This window comes from Littorina saxatilis, linkage group LG2 (genome assembly GCF_037325665.1).
Source record: "Littorina saxatilis isolate snail1 linkage group LG2, US_GU_Lsax_2.0, whole genome shotgun sequence".
NCBI classification, from domain to species: domain Eukaryota; kingdom Metazoa; phylum Mollusca; class Gastropoda; order Littorinimorpha; family Littorinidae; genus Littorina; species Littorina saxatilis.
In genome coordinates, this window is record NC_090246.1 from 82,759,660 (window position 1) to 82,774,427 (window position 14,768).

At 39.7% G+C, this 14,768-nt stretch overlaps 1 protein-coding gene across 5 annotated transcripts in view; it reads right to left on the reverse strand.

Moving 5' to 3' along the window:
* Nucleotides 1-564: 564 nt before the first annotated feature.
* LOC138959922 (band 3 anion transport protein-like) overlaps nucleotides 565-14,768 on the reverse strand; it is a 70,674-nt gene continuing 56,470 nt past the window's right edge. For 3 of the 5 annotated variants that reach the window (XM_070331594.1, XM_070331593.1, XM_070331595.1), the window contains 4 exons: nucleotides 14,335-14,588; nucleotides 13,049-13,218; nucleotides 12,084-12,257; nucleotides 565-10,417 (listed from right to left, as the gene is read on the reverse strand). In XM_070331594.1, the coding sequence (XP_070187695.1) occupies nucleotides 10,337-10,417; nucleotides 12,084-12,257; nucleotides 13,049-13,218; nucleotides 14,335-14,588 (679 nt within the window). In that variant the 3' untranslated portion in view covers nucleotides 565-10,336. Of the gene's footprint in view, nucleotides 10,418-12,083; nucleotides 12,258-13,048; nucleotides 13,219-13,797; nucleotides 13,881-14,334; nucleotides 14,589-14,768 lie in introns of those variants that run through there. The other 2 variants (XR_011453829.1, XM_070331596.1) reach the window with 2 other exon arrangements.

Sequence of the window (14,768 nt, forward strand, 5' to 3'; positions counted from 1 at the left end):
GTGACATTATTAGTTACAAGGGGCCTCTTGTTGTAAACATATCAAATGTACAGTTGTATGATAAAGTTCTTAGATTTGTTTGATGTCATTAGCTTTGTCATGTAAATTGATGTATTTGTTATTGGTTTTGGGCAGTAAATGCCTGAAATACTGTGAGTCAGGAGTGTTTGTTGTGAGCAAAATGTTCAGCCATTCACTTTTGTATTCAGTACACTCATACACACATTCACTTCCACACATAATTATGTATGTGTGTATACCACTGATCTGGAAATAATGGATAACGCACAGACAATGAAACAGCGTAACCAGAGTGCCGCCATCTTACTGCACTGTACCACACTGACAAATAGGTCAAAGGGAAATAATCGTAGTTTCGAGAGTTGATAGCAGTCTTCTTTTGCTGTATCGAACGGTGTCCCAAGATGGCGGATCCGGTGGCGTCAATGTTTTGATAGCCAATAAGAAGGGACGCGCTATCCACATATTTTTAGATCAGTGGTGTATACACACTCATATGCAGGCACATACACACACACACACAAACACAATACACACAAGGAATAAAAGCACCTAATTGCTTTAATAGAGCGAGTGATACTGTTTGGATCAGCACTTTCTTTTTTCTCCTCTTTTTACAGAAAAATATGGTTTTGCTTACATTAATGTAAATTAAAAAAAATACATGTTCAGATGTTTTAAACAGTCACACCGGTTTATACGCCGTTTTCAGTCCCATACCAAACACACAAGTAACAGACATTTCATACAAATTCTTCATGTAGCCTCATTTGTGTCGCTGAACCGCAAAACACACCATCTTTATAAAACAAAAAGCACAGCCTGAAAAGACAAACAGCAAGCAAGCTTGATGACAAAAAGAGCATTTCATTCAGACCACAGATACAGGTTTCAGATTAATGCATTTTTATCCACTCGAGTTTTTCATCAAACTTTTTTACATCGATGTTTTCATTGTAAGTTGCAAGTAAACTCAAGGTCTTGGTTTTGGAGGTCGTGGATGTTTATGTATTGCATACTTTCGCTTCCAAAAAAAAAAAAAATTGCGGATGAAGGAAGGTGGGGAAAGAGAAGAAATATTTTGCACCAACAACAAAAATTTCTGCACATTATAATTTGCAATTGTTTTGTTCAGTACCAGTAAAAATTAAAAAAAGACTGTTTTCTGCATGAGAGGTGGAAAGATTGAATGATTTCCTATTGAATCTGTGAAAAATGTAGACAAAATGTGACTTAAATACACTTGACCTAAAATGAAACAGGGAGGGAAAAAAAGCCACCATGAAATTCAGCTTGGTCATGCCAAGACATGTTTCATTGCGACTGATTTCCCCAACACAGAAAATACCCTGTGAAAAGGCATGAAAATGCTCCCAAAGCACTCCCACATGTACCTTCTAACTGTTTGTGAATAACTAAACAAAACAAAAAATTCCCCCAAAATAGGTGTTCATTATGGTAATCCATTATGTAGGCTTTCCTTTATTTGGTGTTTAACGTCGTTTTCAACCGTTCAAGGTTATATCGCGACGGAGGGAAGGGGGTGATGGGATAGAGCCACTTGTCAATTGTTTCTTGTTCACAAAAGCACTAATCAAAAATTTGCTCCAGGGGCTTGCAACGTAGTACAATATATGACCTTACTGGGAGAATGCAAGTTTCCAGTACAAAGGACTTAACATTTCTTACATACTGCTTGACTAAAATCTTTACAAACATTGACTATATTCTAAACAAGAAACACTTAACAAGGGTAAAAGGAGAAACAGAATCCGTTAGGCGCCTCTTACGACATGCTGGGGAGCATCGGGTAAATTCTTTCTCGTCCCAACCAATATGGGACTCCCCCTAACTCGCGGGGGGCCATTATGTAGGCATGAAGTTGACATTGTTGACAGGCTCTTAAAACACTGACGCATGTAGGCATCAAACTGTTTCTAAAACTCTTAAACAAAAAAAATATATACTGCCTTCATTTTGATTTTTTCCCCTCTGTACAACTCGCCGCTATTTTCTTGTAAGAAAACAGCAAACACGAAAATAGAAACTCAAAAATTGGATTTAAAAAAAAAGTGCATACAAGTAGCGTAAAATGCTGGTAAAGCTATCAGACTAGACACTGCCTGAATATTTGACTACATTCTTTGCAGAAGCTAAAATTGGAAGCAAAGGAAAAAGTTAATCATATTTGCTTGGCGAAAACTTAAGCAAAGCAATTACTGCTAATTATCACTCATCTGTGACTAACAAAAGCTCCGGAAACAGTATGCGTGGAAGAAGACAAAGCAACTGATCAAATCACAGGAAAGTGTCCCTTGAAACAAAATTACTTTAAAAAAGTTTAAAAGATAACCATAGATCATCAGAAGATCTTGGTAAAGTAATAGAGATATTAAGAAGAGCTACCACATTCGTATGGTTGGCATTTTCGTGGTTGCGCAAGACACTCGGCGGAGGAACACGCGCATGTCGCTAGTAGAGCAGTTGAGAGGACAGAAGAATTTCGTTTCGCTGAACGCGCCGGTACGGAAGTGTCGATCAGAATTTTAATACCAGCTGTCTCACTTCTGCTGAAACGCATCAGACACTCAGGCCACTACTCAACACATCATAAACTTTAACTGCTTCATGCATTTTTCTCCTCTAGACGGCTTGACCAACCGACTGAAAAGTTGAGTCGGCCTGATGTTTGGGTCGCCATCTTGAAATTTCTTTCGCCTACTTAGTCACTCACTTACCCAATTCAAGCCTGCTTCACAGCTTTTTAAACTTTTAAAAAACAAACATTTCTATGATAAATCGCGCCTAAAGATGTCAGAGCATACATTGATTACAAAGGTAGGCATATTTTATGACTATTTGAATATAAAGCGCGAGCGAAGTCACGTTCGTCAGATTGACCAATTCTGCGAATTTCTTTTCTCTTGGCGAAGCGAATTTCTGTTCGTAGAGATCGGAAGTCGCGTGTACTAAAAAAAGTGTGACGTTTTACAACCAAAAATGCCAACTATACGAATGTTGTAGCGCTTCTTAATCTCTCTTTGTTTGTTTGTTTGTTTTCTTAACGCCCAGCCGACCACGAAGGGCCATATCAGGGCGGTGCTGCTTTGACATATAACGTGCGCCACACACAAGACAGAAGTCGCAGCACAGGCTTCATGTCTCACCCAGTCACATTATTCTGACACCGGACCAACCAGTCCTAGCACTAACCCCATAATGCCAGACGCCAGGCGGAGCAGCCACTAGATTGCCAATTTTAAAGTCTTAGGTATGACCCGGCCGGAGTTCGAACCCACGACCTCCCGATCACGGGGCGGACGCCTTACCACTAGGCCAACCGTGCCGGTCTTAATCTCTCTATTAAGACCCATTGTGCTACTGTGTCTGCAACTTAAATATTTTCTTCCTGTTCTAAGGCCAAAATCAGATTTGTGATTTTTCAAAAGTGGTAAAAGTTAAGCCCACTCTCTGTTCTTATCCTTAACATGAAGATTCATGTATGAAAGTTAAACTAATTCTGTGGGTTTTTTTTTAACATGGAGATACATGTTTAATAATAATTTTTTTTTTTAAATTGTCAAAGGATATATATATATTCACCTCAAACGTAAATGAAAGATCTGGTTAGTGATGAGAAATATGGTATGAAACAAATGTGAAAGCAGAAAAAAATCACAATAGGGAAGGGACATGTGATGATCAGTCTCGCTTTGCTTTACCAAAGCATTATTAAAATGCATTTACTAAATTGTAAAATACATGTGCACACATACGTTATTTCACACTCTATCTTTCTACGTCTCTCACACACACACACACACAAACACACACAATCTTATATATGTTGCTCCGTTTCCCCCACTGCAAGCAAAAGTCCCCCTCCCACACGGATACAAAAATTATATGTACAAATATTTGTCGCTTTATGATTCTCTATACAAACACACAGACATACGCACGCATGGGCACGCACACACACACACACACGATCACTCACTCTCCCCCTTCTGTCTTTCATGGTATGCAATCACATAATATACAATTTAAATTCCCACAAGGTATCTGTACTACAATTACAAATAAAAAATGGTCACTACAACTAAATCTTTATAAATGATATGACTGTAGTTTATGGACAGTTATAGTTTCAAACAATCTACATGTAATTCCCCATTCCCTTTCTTTTAAGACTTTTGGCATTTTCAGGCTTCATCTACCATGTGCTGTTTCCGAGTCTCAAATGATTCTAATTGTCAGAAGAGGTGAACATTTTCTCATTTTGACTGTATTTAATTAAGCTCTGTTTTGCCAAGCAGTTGAATCAACAACAATTTCACTTTCCACTCTTATGCCTAACTTCATGGTATAATAATCTTCAAAGTTATCATATATATTATTTGAATTTCTAGTAGGTTGAGAGTGAGAGCAAAGTGTTAACAGAAGCACACCTAAATTTTATACATATAATATATCAATGTACCAGAAGAGGCATCACTAATTATGTGTTCGGCTGTGAACAGTGAAATACAAAACAAATTTTAGTAATTGAACAAATAAATATATTAGGATTTTCTTATGCTTGTAAACATTGTAAAATGCCTGACAAGTGCGTCTGTCAAAACTTTTCCACAAAACCAACAGACTCTGATATAACTCATTCCAGACAAACATTCGGATGACTCTGTGACCCCATTATTTTTGGATTTCTTTTAAAAATAGACAAAGCCATACAAATACTGCAGAGGGTTTTGTTATAGTATTACTGATGTTAAAAGTAAAAGTGGATGACAGTCCAATAAGCTTCAGTGTATTAAGCCAGGCCTTACAACAACAGAATCTTACAAAATTATTCTTTTTTTACCACAGCAGTTTGAATAAATAATGCAGACCTTTACTATGTCCACAAAACAACATCACACATAATAATTAGTTCTGCTTATGATCTCAAGAACGATTAAAAAATAAAATGAAAATAGCATCATGAAATTAACATAGGATTCAGAACTCCTCCCATTATAACAAGTAAGTCCAGCGTTTTCAATGGTAATGCCACTAGGCATGAAATATGACGATCGAAGATGATGACGATACTCAGGATGATGATGATAATGACGATCACAACAACGGTGCAACCAAATTTCCCTGGGGAAGGGATCAGGAGCCGGGAAATTTTCCTGAGACCAAAAAATCCTGTGAAACAGGCGCTTGACGTCAGAAAATCATCTTGTACTCCTACGTTTCATTTTAAAATCACACATTTGTACTCGTCCCTTTTGCCGCAAAATCCACCTCTGTGTCCTCGTAAAGACGTCACAAAATCGTACACTCCTTCGTTTCATTTTAAAATCACGCATATGTACTTCTCCATAATGCCAAATCTTCTTTTTCTCTCTTGTGTGGATACAGCACTTTTATGCAGACAAATGTGGCTATAGCCTGGACACATACCAGTTTTATGCAAATGTGGCTATAGCCTGGACACATACCAGTTTTCATTCACCATTACAACCATGAAGCATTCACAGTTAATGTCATCCTCCATTTTGTAAAATATGCAGTGTAGTTCTCTTCTCCTCGCTTCGATGCACACAGGATTGCTTTAAAATTCTCCACAGATGCTATATGATGCTCAGCAACGTATACACGCACACAGCTAAAGGAAATTCGATGGCAATTCATGTCCATAAAACAATGGAACTTCAGCAAAAAATCTCCCTCCGTTTCTGTTTCACAGCAACTCTCCACCTACTGTACACACACTCTCAGTCACTTTTCATTCATCTCGATGCCATTTTCTTTCTGTTTGTTACTTTCACTTAAAGCTTGAAGTTCAGTTGTCACAAAGCATTCACATATCACTGACAAACAATCCTCGTAGTTAACACCTTGTATACAAGTTATAAACACAGCACAGTTTCCTTCTCTTCAACGTCTTGTCCCACAAAACCAAACATGACCACAGCATCCGATGGATGACAGAAGTGAAATACATGGAGCTGAAGTTGACACACTGTGTACAGTTTATCATTATTGTGAGAATGGCACAAAGAACCTGGTCACAAAGTCACTGACACACATCATGACACACAGCATGTCACAAAGCATGACACACAGCATGACACACAGCACCACAAGTCTGATCTACACCGCATAGAACGCTGGCCTGTACATATTCTATAACACACAGTACACAATTCAAACCATGTTTTCAAATGCCTGTACAAGTGAATACGATTATAATCCTAGCTAAAGCTAATGAGACAGCAGAGAAAACACTGGTGCAAAGTTATCGACAGAGGAGACTGTCGGGAATGACTATTGATGTGAGAAGTCACGCTGCAAAGTTCTTCAAACAACCACACGAGTTGGTGCATATTTGGTTCACACATCCATGAATACAAAAAAGTTTTTTTCAATGCTGAAACACACACACGAAATGAACCGAAAAAAGGAAGAAGACAAGATTTTCATAATTCCTCGCATATAACAGAAAAGTTATTAAACGCACTTTTCAGGTCATAATATAAGTGCGTAGACAAACGCATATCTACTGTGATTCAGCCATACATTCTGTTCGCAGCATTTTTCAATGTATCAAACAGAAAACCATCTTTCTATCAATAATCAACTACACTGATGAAAATAAGAAGTTTTTGAAGAGAAAAAAGCATGCTGTTAAAATTCAGCAAAGTGCACTTCAATTGTTTTTCTCAAGAAAACAAATCAACCAAAACGAAGAAGAAAACATACAAGAAAAACACAAGATGCAAGATGCTTTAACTTACAAAACATACACACACAAAAACAACCAAACCAAGAACAGGCAAAAAAATAAAGGTGCAATGTACGAAAGAAAACTGCAAAAAAAAGCCAACAAAACGTGTTTGCATTTCTTTTCAAAAATCACGGTAAGTACTCAGTGCAACTAAATTTCAAAGCAAAGTGCCGGATAATCATGACAGAGAAAAGTTATAAAAATTATGTCAACAATGAAAGATTACATGTGAAATGATTTATAACCAATTGTCATTTCGTTGATATTTTTTTCATCAAAATAATTAAATTGTTGATCTGTAAACAAAATGATAAGTTAAAAGAAGCAAACAACAAGAAGATTTAAATACATGAAACAAAACAAACCAATAAAATCTAATTTCACAAAAATGTCAATCCACTTTTCAAACTTGTTATGCAAACTACACAAATCAAAATCTGACGAGTAAATGTGCAAAACACTCAGTCAATGGAAGACGGGTTGCGGGTTTTGAAGGAGAGGCATAAAAACATCATCAAAAGTCTCTTCTGTCAATGCTTCCTTCACAGCCAAGCAAAACACACAGAAAACAAGGGAACCTGTTGAGAAAGTTTGTCAGAGGGACGATGCCAGCACTGTACAACTCTCCTTTCTTCCTGATATTGCCATTTCACAGTCAGATTTGTTATACGTTGCTCATGCCCACTGTTTTTCATGACAGTCTTCAACAGTTGCAACCACAAAAATCTGTACTTGGCGAAGTGAATACACGCATGTGTGTCTCACATTTGTCCATACCAGTACATGCATTTAACTTTTCATTTATTTTACTGGAGTTTGATGCTTCAGGTCTAGAAAAATCGAGAGTTTGCAATCTTCTGCCTTTTTTCAAGGACTAGAGTGACTTTTTCTCGGAAAATAATTGTAACAAGAAGAGCAAACGCTCGATCGAGTCACTTTCGCAGTTCTGAATATTATATGAGGCATCAGATGGACAGGAAGAAATTGCTATTCACAACACAATGAGTCACGTTCACATAAAATTTGAGCCCGGTCACTTTTATAGTTTCCGAGAAAAGCCCAACGTTAAGTTGTGTGTTGCCGAACAGAAAAGGCTAGTTATCTCCCTTGTTTTTCTGATAACGTTCGTAAAAGGCTACAGATGTAAATACTTTGATGTAAAGAATAATCCTACAAAGTTTCAATCACATCCGATGAACTTTGTCAAAGATATAAAATGTCTAATTTTTCCTTTGACGCTGACCTGTGACCTTGAAAAAGGTCAAAGGTCAACGAAACCATCGTTAAAGTGTAGAGGTCATTGGAGGTCACGACTAAACAAAATATGAGCCCGATCGCTTTGATAGTTTCCGAGAAAAGTCCAACGTTAAGGTGGTGTCTACGGACGGCCGGCCGGCCGGCCGGCCGGACAGACTAACACTGACCGATTACATAGAGTCACTTTTTCTCAAGTGACTCAAAAATTGTGCGAAAGCTAAACAAGCCACAGTCTATTTTAAGACCAGACCCGGCATCTACCAAAACCCCAGTAACCAAACATTATTGTCAAGAAATATTTGCCCCTAATGTTTTAACTGTGAGGGCGTCAAAAAACATTTATCATCAGCAAATACTAAACATAACCAGTCACATATCTTTTTTTCACATCAGCTGTTGGAACTAAGGCTTCATTGACCAGTCTGGAATAAACTCAACCTATCATTAAAAGAAAAGCCTAAAGCCCATAAAGTAGCACACAAAAACATGCCACTTAGGCTGGATTTCAGATTTCTAGGTGTACCCTTTATGTATAATCAAGTCATTCTTAGGAACACAGAAAACTATGTATTGTTAGCGTTTGTTTCATAGGCAGGAGACTCTGATAAGTTAAACAACCTAACATATCCTCAAATAATCCCAAAGTGTCCACTTCCTAAGCGAATTCAAGCTGAATCAAAATAGAAGCGGACAACATAATAAAAAAGCAAAGTATAAATGCCCAAGTAAAACCTTTCAGTGTGTTCTGTTCGTCAGCTGGGGCTTCGATTTCACTTCACTTTAGCAGCGCAGAGAGTGTAATGTAACACTCACATTACTTGAACAAAAAAATCAAAATGCACTTCAAATCTCAACCACAATCAATGGAAGTTTTCTTCTTGTCATCCCTACAAGATTCAAAAGACTATCAAACAGCCGGCGCAAAATACACTGACTGCTGAAAACTGCAGATGAAATACACTGCCTGTCTCATCCATGCTGGATCCAGAAAGGAATGTCACTTAGCACTATCAGGCAGAATCTCTACCGTGAGGTCTTTTGGGACAAGTATTTCACAATCTTTCAGCTATTGCTATTGTACTAGTAGTTGTTCTTGTCACCCTTCTTGGTGTGTTGGTCCGAGGTCTACATAAAACACACACTGATACAGCCAATGATAGTCACCTTATTCATTATCCAGGTTGCACAAGCTGATCAAATCTTAGCTGTAAGCAAGTCATATTTCGGAATCTTTATTCATTCGAGTTCATAATGGCTCCAAAAAAAGTCTTATCACTCCGATCAAGACATGTACAAGGGCTGAATAATTCAAACCTGGAATGCTCCCAAAACATTGAATCAAGACAGGAACATTGACAGCCTAAACGAAAAGTTTGACAGAATGCCCAGTAAACATAAAAGATGGTCAGGTGCTTGGGCAATCCCGAAAGCCAGAGAAATAATGCACCTCCGCAGACAGATGGCTGTCTTATAACTGTCGTCTGTTAAAATATGGCCCATACTGAATGCTCTGCTATGCTGGACTTGGAACAAAGTATGGGCCATCTGCACCAGATGCAGAGTGTGCAGATCTACGTAGATGTGCAGAACATTGGGCAATGATCTGGAGTATCCCTGAAAGCTCTTGCACAACCATCTAATCCATCCATTTCCAAAATCATGAGAATACCATCCAACGCTTCAGAACGTTGCAAAAGGTCCTGCTAGTGACAGAAATATCCAATCCGAAGTGGTGTTCCAAAATGGTGAGATGACCATCCAAATCCATGTGTCCCATTGGGTCTTGATGAACATTTTCCATCCGTGTGCAGTCCCAAAATCGTGAGTTGGACATCCGAAGCTCCAGAACCTTCCAAGAGGTCTTAATAGTGATACAAAAATCCAATCCAAAGTGGAGTTCCCAGATGGCGAGATGACCACCCAAGTCCACTGTGTGTCCATGGGTCTTGATGAAAATATCCCATCCATGTACAGTCCCAAAATCTTGGAACATCCGATGCTCCAGGATGTTCTGATAGCAGCAGATGTCCAATCCAAAGTGGAGTTCCCAGATGGAGAGATGACCACCCAAGTCCACTTTGTGTCAATGGGTCTTGATGAAAATATCCCATCCATGTACAGTCCCAAAATCTTGGAACATCCGACGCTCCAGGATGTTCTGATAGCAGCAGATGTCCAATCCAAAGTGGAGTTCCCAGATGGTGAGATGACCACCCAACTCCACTGTGTGTCGCAGCAGGTGCAGAATGAAATGTCCAGGGCGCTGTGTCCACGACGGTGTTAGATGGGCATGTGGGCCATCTGGTAGAAATCGGGGTCGTCTTCATCCTCCACTTCCGAGTCTTCCTCCTCCTTGTCCAACTGTCATGGGAAAAACACATGGTGAGTTAGAACATTTCAAGGACTGAGCAATTATTGTACATCATTTTATCCCTATATTCAGGCATGGGAATTCCAAAATAGAAAAAACTCTGAAAATAGGCCAAGGTCCGGGGGCCGCTTAGGCCCTGGCGGGGTACAGGGACAGAGCCCCGTTGGGCGGACCAGGGGGGCAACGCCCCCCGGAAGAAAAACGAATTTTAGCATTTTAGACCAATAATTTGATAGTTCTTGTGTAAGCAAATAATGGATAAAGAGACAATAGTATACATATAATTTAATTTACCTTTTTTTTGCCGCAGAATTTTTTTATTTTCGCTGAAATGTAATTTCCTTTTCGCGGAGATCCGCTATTTCGCGGACAATTCCCATGCCTGATATTAAATGAAACAATGTTTCCCACCCACCTTTCCAACTCTATCCATCATCCCCTCCAACAATCCCTTGTATCAAATAAGTCCAAAACTCTTTTTATTCCTTTTTGATGTCATCGTTGAATTTTGGCGTAACTCGATTCTTGGCGATTTTGATGTTTTTGAACTTTGGACTAAGTACATCATTCTCCATGAAGAATATTCTCTTTTATACGATTGACAATACCCGATTTAACATTCCTTGATCTTTCTATCCATCACCCATGCCAGGAACGAATACAGACACTATTAATTTTCGTAATTGAAAAAATCAGAAAACAGGCAGCAATAAATTCTCTCAATAGATCAATTCCGGAAAAAAAAACTCTGAATGGGTTGTAAAAGAGTGAATATTCTTGTTTTCAGTAAGACAAGCTTTCTACACATGCTCCTTGTCCACGTGTTTCAGACACACTCCTTGCTAGTGATTGGCCAATAATGTCATGTGGGAAAGTTTGACACACTAAAAGCAAGATTATTCCCTCTTTCACAAACCTGACAGAATTATTTCCGAACAATGTCTATTCTTCTGTTGACTCTTGATACACTGTGCAAGGGTCTGTCTTCACTTTGTTGCAATAGTGAGTTCACTTCTTAGAGAGGCTAAAAGCTGCGGGTGCTCTAGCCAACAACCCATAACCATACAAAGCCAACAAAGTTATTTTCAAACATCCATTTACCAGCCTGGGAGTATTCTCAAACAAACTTGGTGTATTTTCAGAAAAATTAGCGTACTCCAAACAGCATTTCAACATCCATGATTCAAACATGCTTCACACGTATCCGTCGCACCGTTGATTAAGCTTACCAAGACATTTGAAACAAATGCTGCTTTCAATGTTTACTGACAAAAACTGTAATCATGTGTCAAAATACTGAATCTACTTTGGGATGCGCTTGTGAAGAAAAAGCGTCCAGGAATTATTCCCGTCATATTTTTCCCCCACTGATCGTATTCTAAACAATTATGCGTACAAAATACGGCGAAATCGTATGGGCTCCCAGGTCTGCTATAAGCTATCATCGTAAGCCATCATTGCCGTGCTATTCAAAAACTTCTGTCTGCCTACTTTTCACATTAATTCCAACTGAATTAACCAAGTTATTTCCGAACATATTCTAAATACATTCACTTTTCCACAACCCATACAAACCTGACAGAGTTATTTCCGAACATCCATTATCTCAACCCCCCCTCTCCTCTTTCATACCCCCCACCAAAACAAACAACGCACCTCGCGGAGCTCGGCGGGTGAGAAGATCCTGCTCATGATCTTGTGTCTGATGGGCATGAGGAGCATGAGGGCGAAGGGGAAAATGAGGGAAGCGGCCGTCGACTTGATCAGCAGCAGGGCCAGCAGCAGCACCAGCTGGATCACAGTGAAAAAGTGCATGCGCAGCACGCGCACCTGAAACACACAAAAACAAAACATTTTTCCAATGTATACAAGCTTTTTTTACATTATGTCAAGTTTTGACTAAATGTTTTAACATAGACTGGGAATCGAGATGACTCATGAGGGTGGTGGTGTATGTGTGCATGAATGTATGGATGTATCTATGTGTGTGTGTGTGTGTGTGTAGAGCAAATCTTGGAAAACTGCATGATCTGCACGATACGCATGAAACTTCATGTGAAAGTTCCTGGGTATGATATCCCCAGATGTTTCTTTTTCTTTTTCCGATAAATGTTTTTGATGTCATATCTGGCTTTTTGTGAAAGTTGAGGCGGCACTGTCAGACCCTGAATTTTTGTTCAAAATGACTTACATTTTAGTCAAGCAATGTTCGACAAAGCCCAGACTATGGGATTGCATTTCAGCTCGGAAGCTTAAAAATTAGTCAATTAGTTTGCTCAAAAACGAATTAAGCATGCACGGACACAAGCATGCAAGCACACACACGTACAAACACACATACGCACACACACACAGACACACACACACTTGGATGGCTCACAGGAGCAATACAGAGACTGCTCTCCTTTCCTCTTCTATCATATTTCATTCTTTTAAGGAGGAAAGCGGCTTGTCCGTGTCAATGCTTCTTATTCTCTCAGGTGCCAGAAGACAGGTTCTACATAACTCCCACTTACTCTTGTTGCACGTCATATGCATTTAGAATGCTTACTTCCCTTTGTTTATCAGAATGTACATTTACTGGATTTTTTTCTTCTTCTTCAAATCAACCATACACTTACCCGCCTGACGTATCCCACAGATGGGTGGTATTTGACAGGCATGAGTAGAAGCTTGATCCGTTCAAACATCTGAACACCGCTCATGGCCGACACTCCCAGGTAGAGGAAGACGCCAAACAGAGCCATGACAGGTATGGCACGTAGAACTGGACCCAGTGTTAACGATAAACCTGAAAGACAAACAATATTCACGTTATTTTATTTTTTATTCTCTTTATTTATAAGACGCCAAACAGAGCCATGACAGGTGTGGCACACTGAACTGGACCCAGTGTTAACGATAAACCTGAAAGACAAACAATATTCACGTTACAAGACGCCAAACAGAGCCATGACAGGTATGGCACAAGGAACTGGACCCAGTGTTAACGATAAACCTGAAAGACAAACAATATTCACGTTACAAGACGCCAAACAGAGCCATGACAGGTATGGCACGCAGAACTGGACCCAGTGTTAACGATAAACCTGAATGACAAACAATATTCACGTTACAAGACGCCAAACAGAGCCATGACAGATATGGCACATGGAACTGGACCCAGTGTTAACGATAAACCTGAAAGACAAACAATATTCACGTTATAAGACGCCAAACAGAGCCATGACAGGTATGGCACGCAGAACTGGACCCAGTGTTAACGATAAACCTGAAAGACAAACAATATTCACGTTACAAGACGCCAAACAGAGCCATGACAGGTATGGCACGCAGAACTGGACCCAGTGTTAACGATAAACCTGAATGACAAACAATATTCACGTTACAAGACGCCAAACAGAGCCATGACAGGTGTGGCACATGGAACTGGACCCAGTGTTAACGATAAACCTGAAAGACAAACAATATTCACGCTACAAGAGTCGGAAGTAGGGCACATGGATCATCAAGAAAAGACAACATAAATACAGTTGAAACACCCTGTCAAGGCCTTCCTTTGCATTTTACAGAAACACTGAGGCAAGCTACACATAACACTCGCCTCAGTGTTTCCGTGGAAACAAGGGAAAGCAACGCTTCCACAACCCATAAAAACTTGACCGTTTTCCAACAGCATCGATTAGAGAGAAAGAAAGGTTCCTTGAAAAGGCAAACACATCAACACTGTAACACCTTGACAGCAAACACACATTTTCAAAATAGCCAACACTGACAAAACATCACATTGCATGCCACAGACCCCCACCCCTAAACTCACCAATAAATAAATGTACAATGAAGTTGGTAAGGCAATGCGCAAAGACCGAGGCCTGTGAACAACACTGAAGCCCATCCACACACTCACCAATAAATAAATGTACGATGAAGTTGGTAAGGCGCTGTTCCTTGACGCCCAGCAGGTGGGGCTTCTCTCCGGGAGCGTGTGTTTTGCTGTAGGAGCTGAGAGCGGAGACGTGCGCCATGGTTCGCACGGTGGCCGCACACAGCCACGGCAGGCCGAACAGCGCACACAGGAAGGTCAGCACCCCCATGATGAACTGGTCCAGGTGGAAGCCGCAGCCCTTGGCCAGCTTGCGTTCCTTCTTGTTCAGGATCATTCTGTCAATGTCGTACAATATAAAGCTTTAGTGATGGGTACTAATCTGATAGCAGGAAGATGAGCTTGCGTTCCTTCTTGTTCAGGATCATTCTGTCAATGCCGTACAATATCAAGTTTAGCAAGCAAGAAATGAAAAAAATACAACATTTGTTTTTTTGTTTTTAAGGTTGCCATGCACA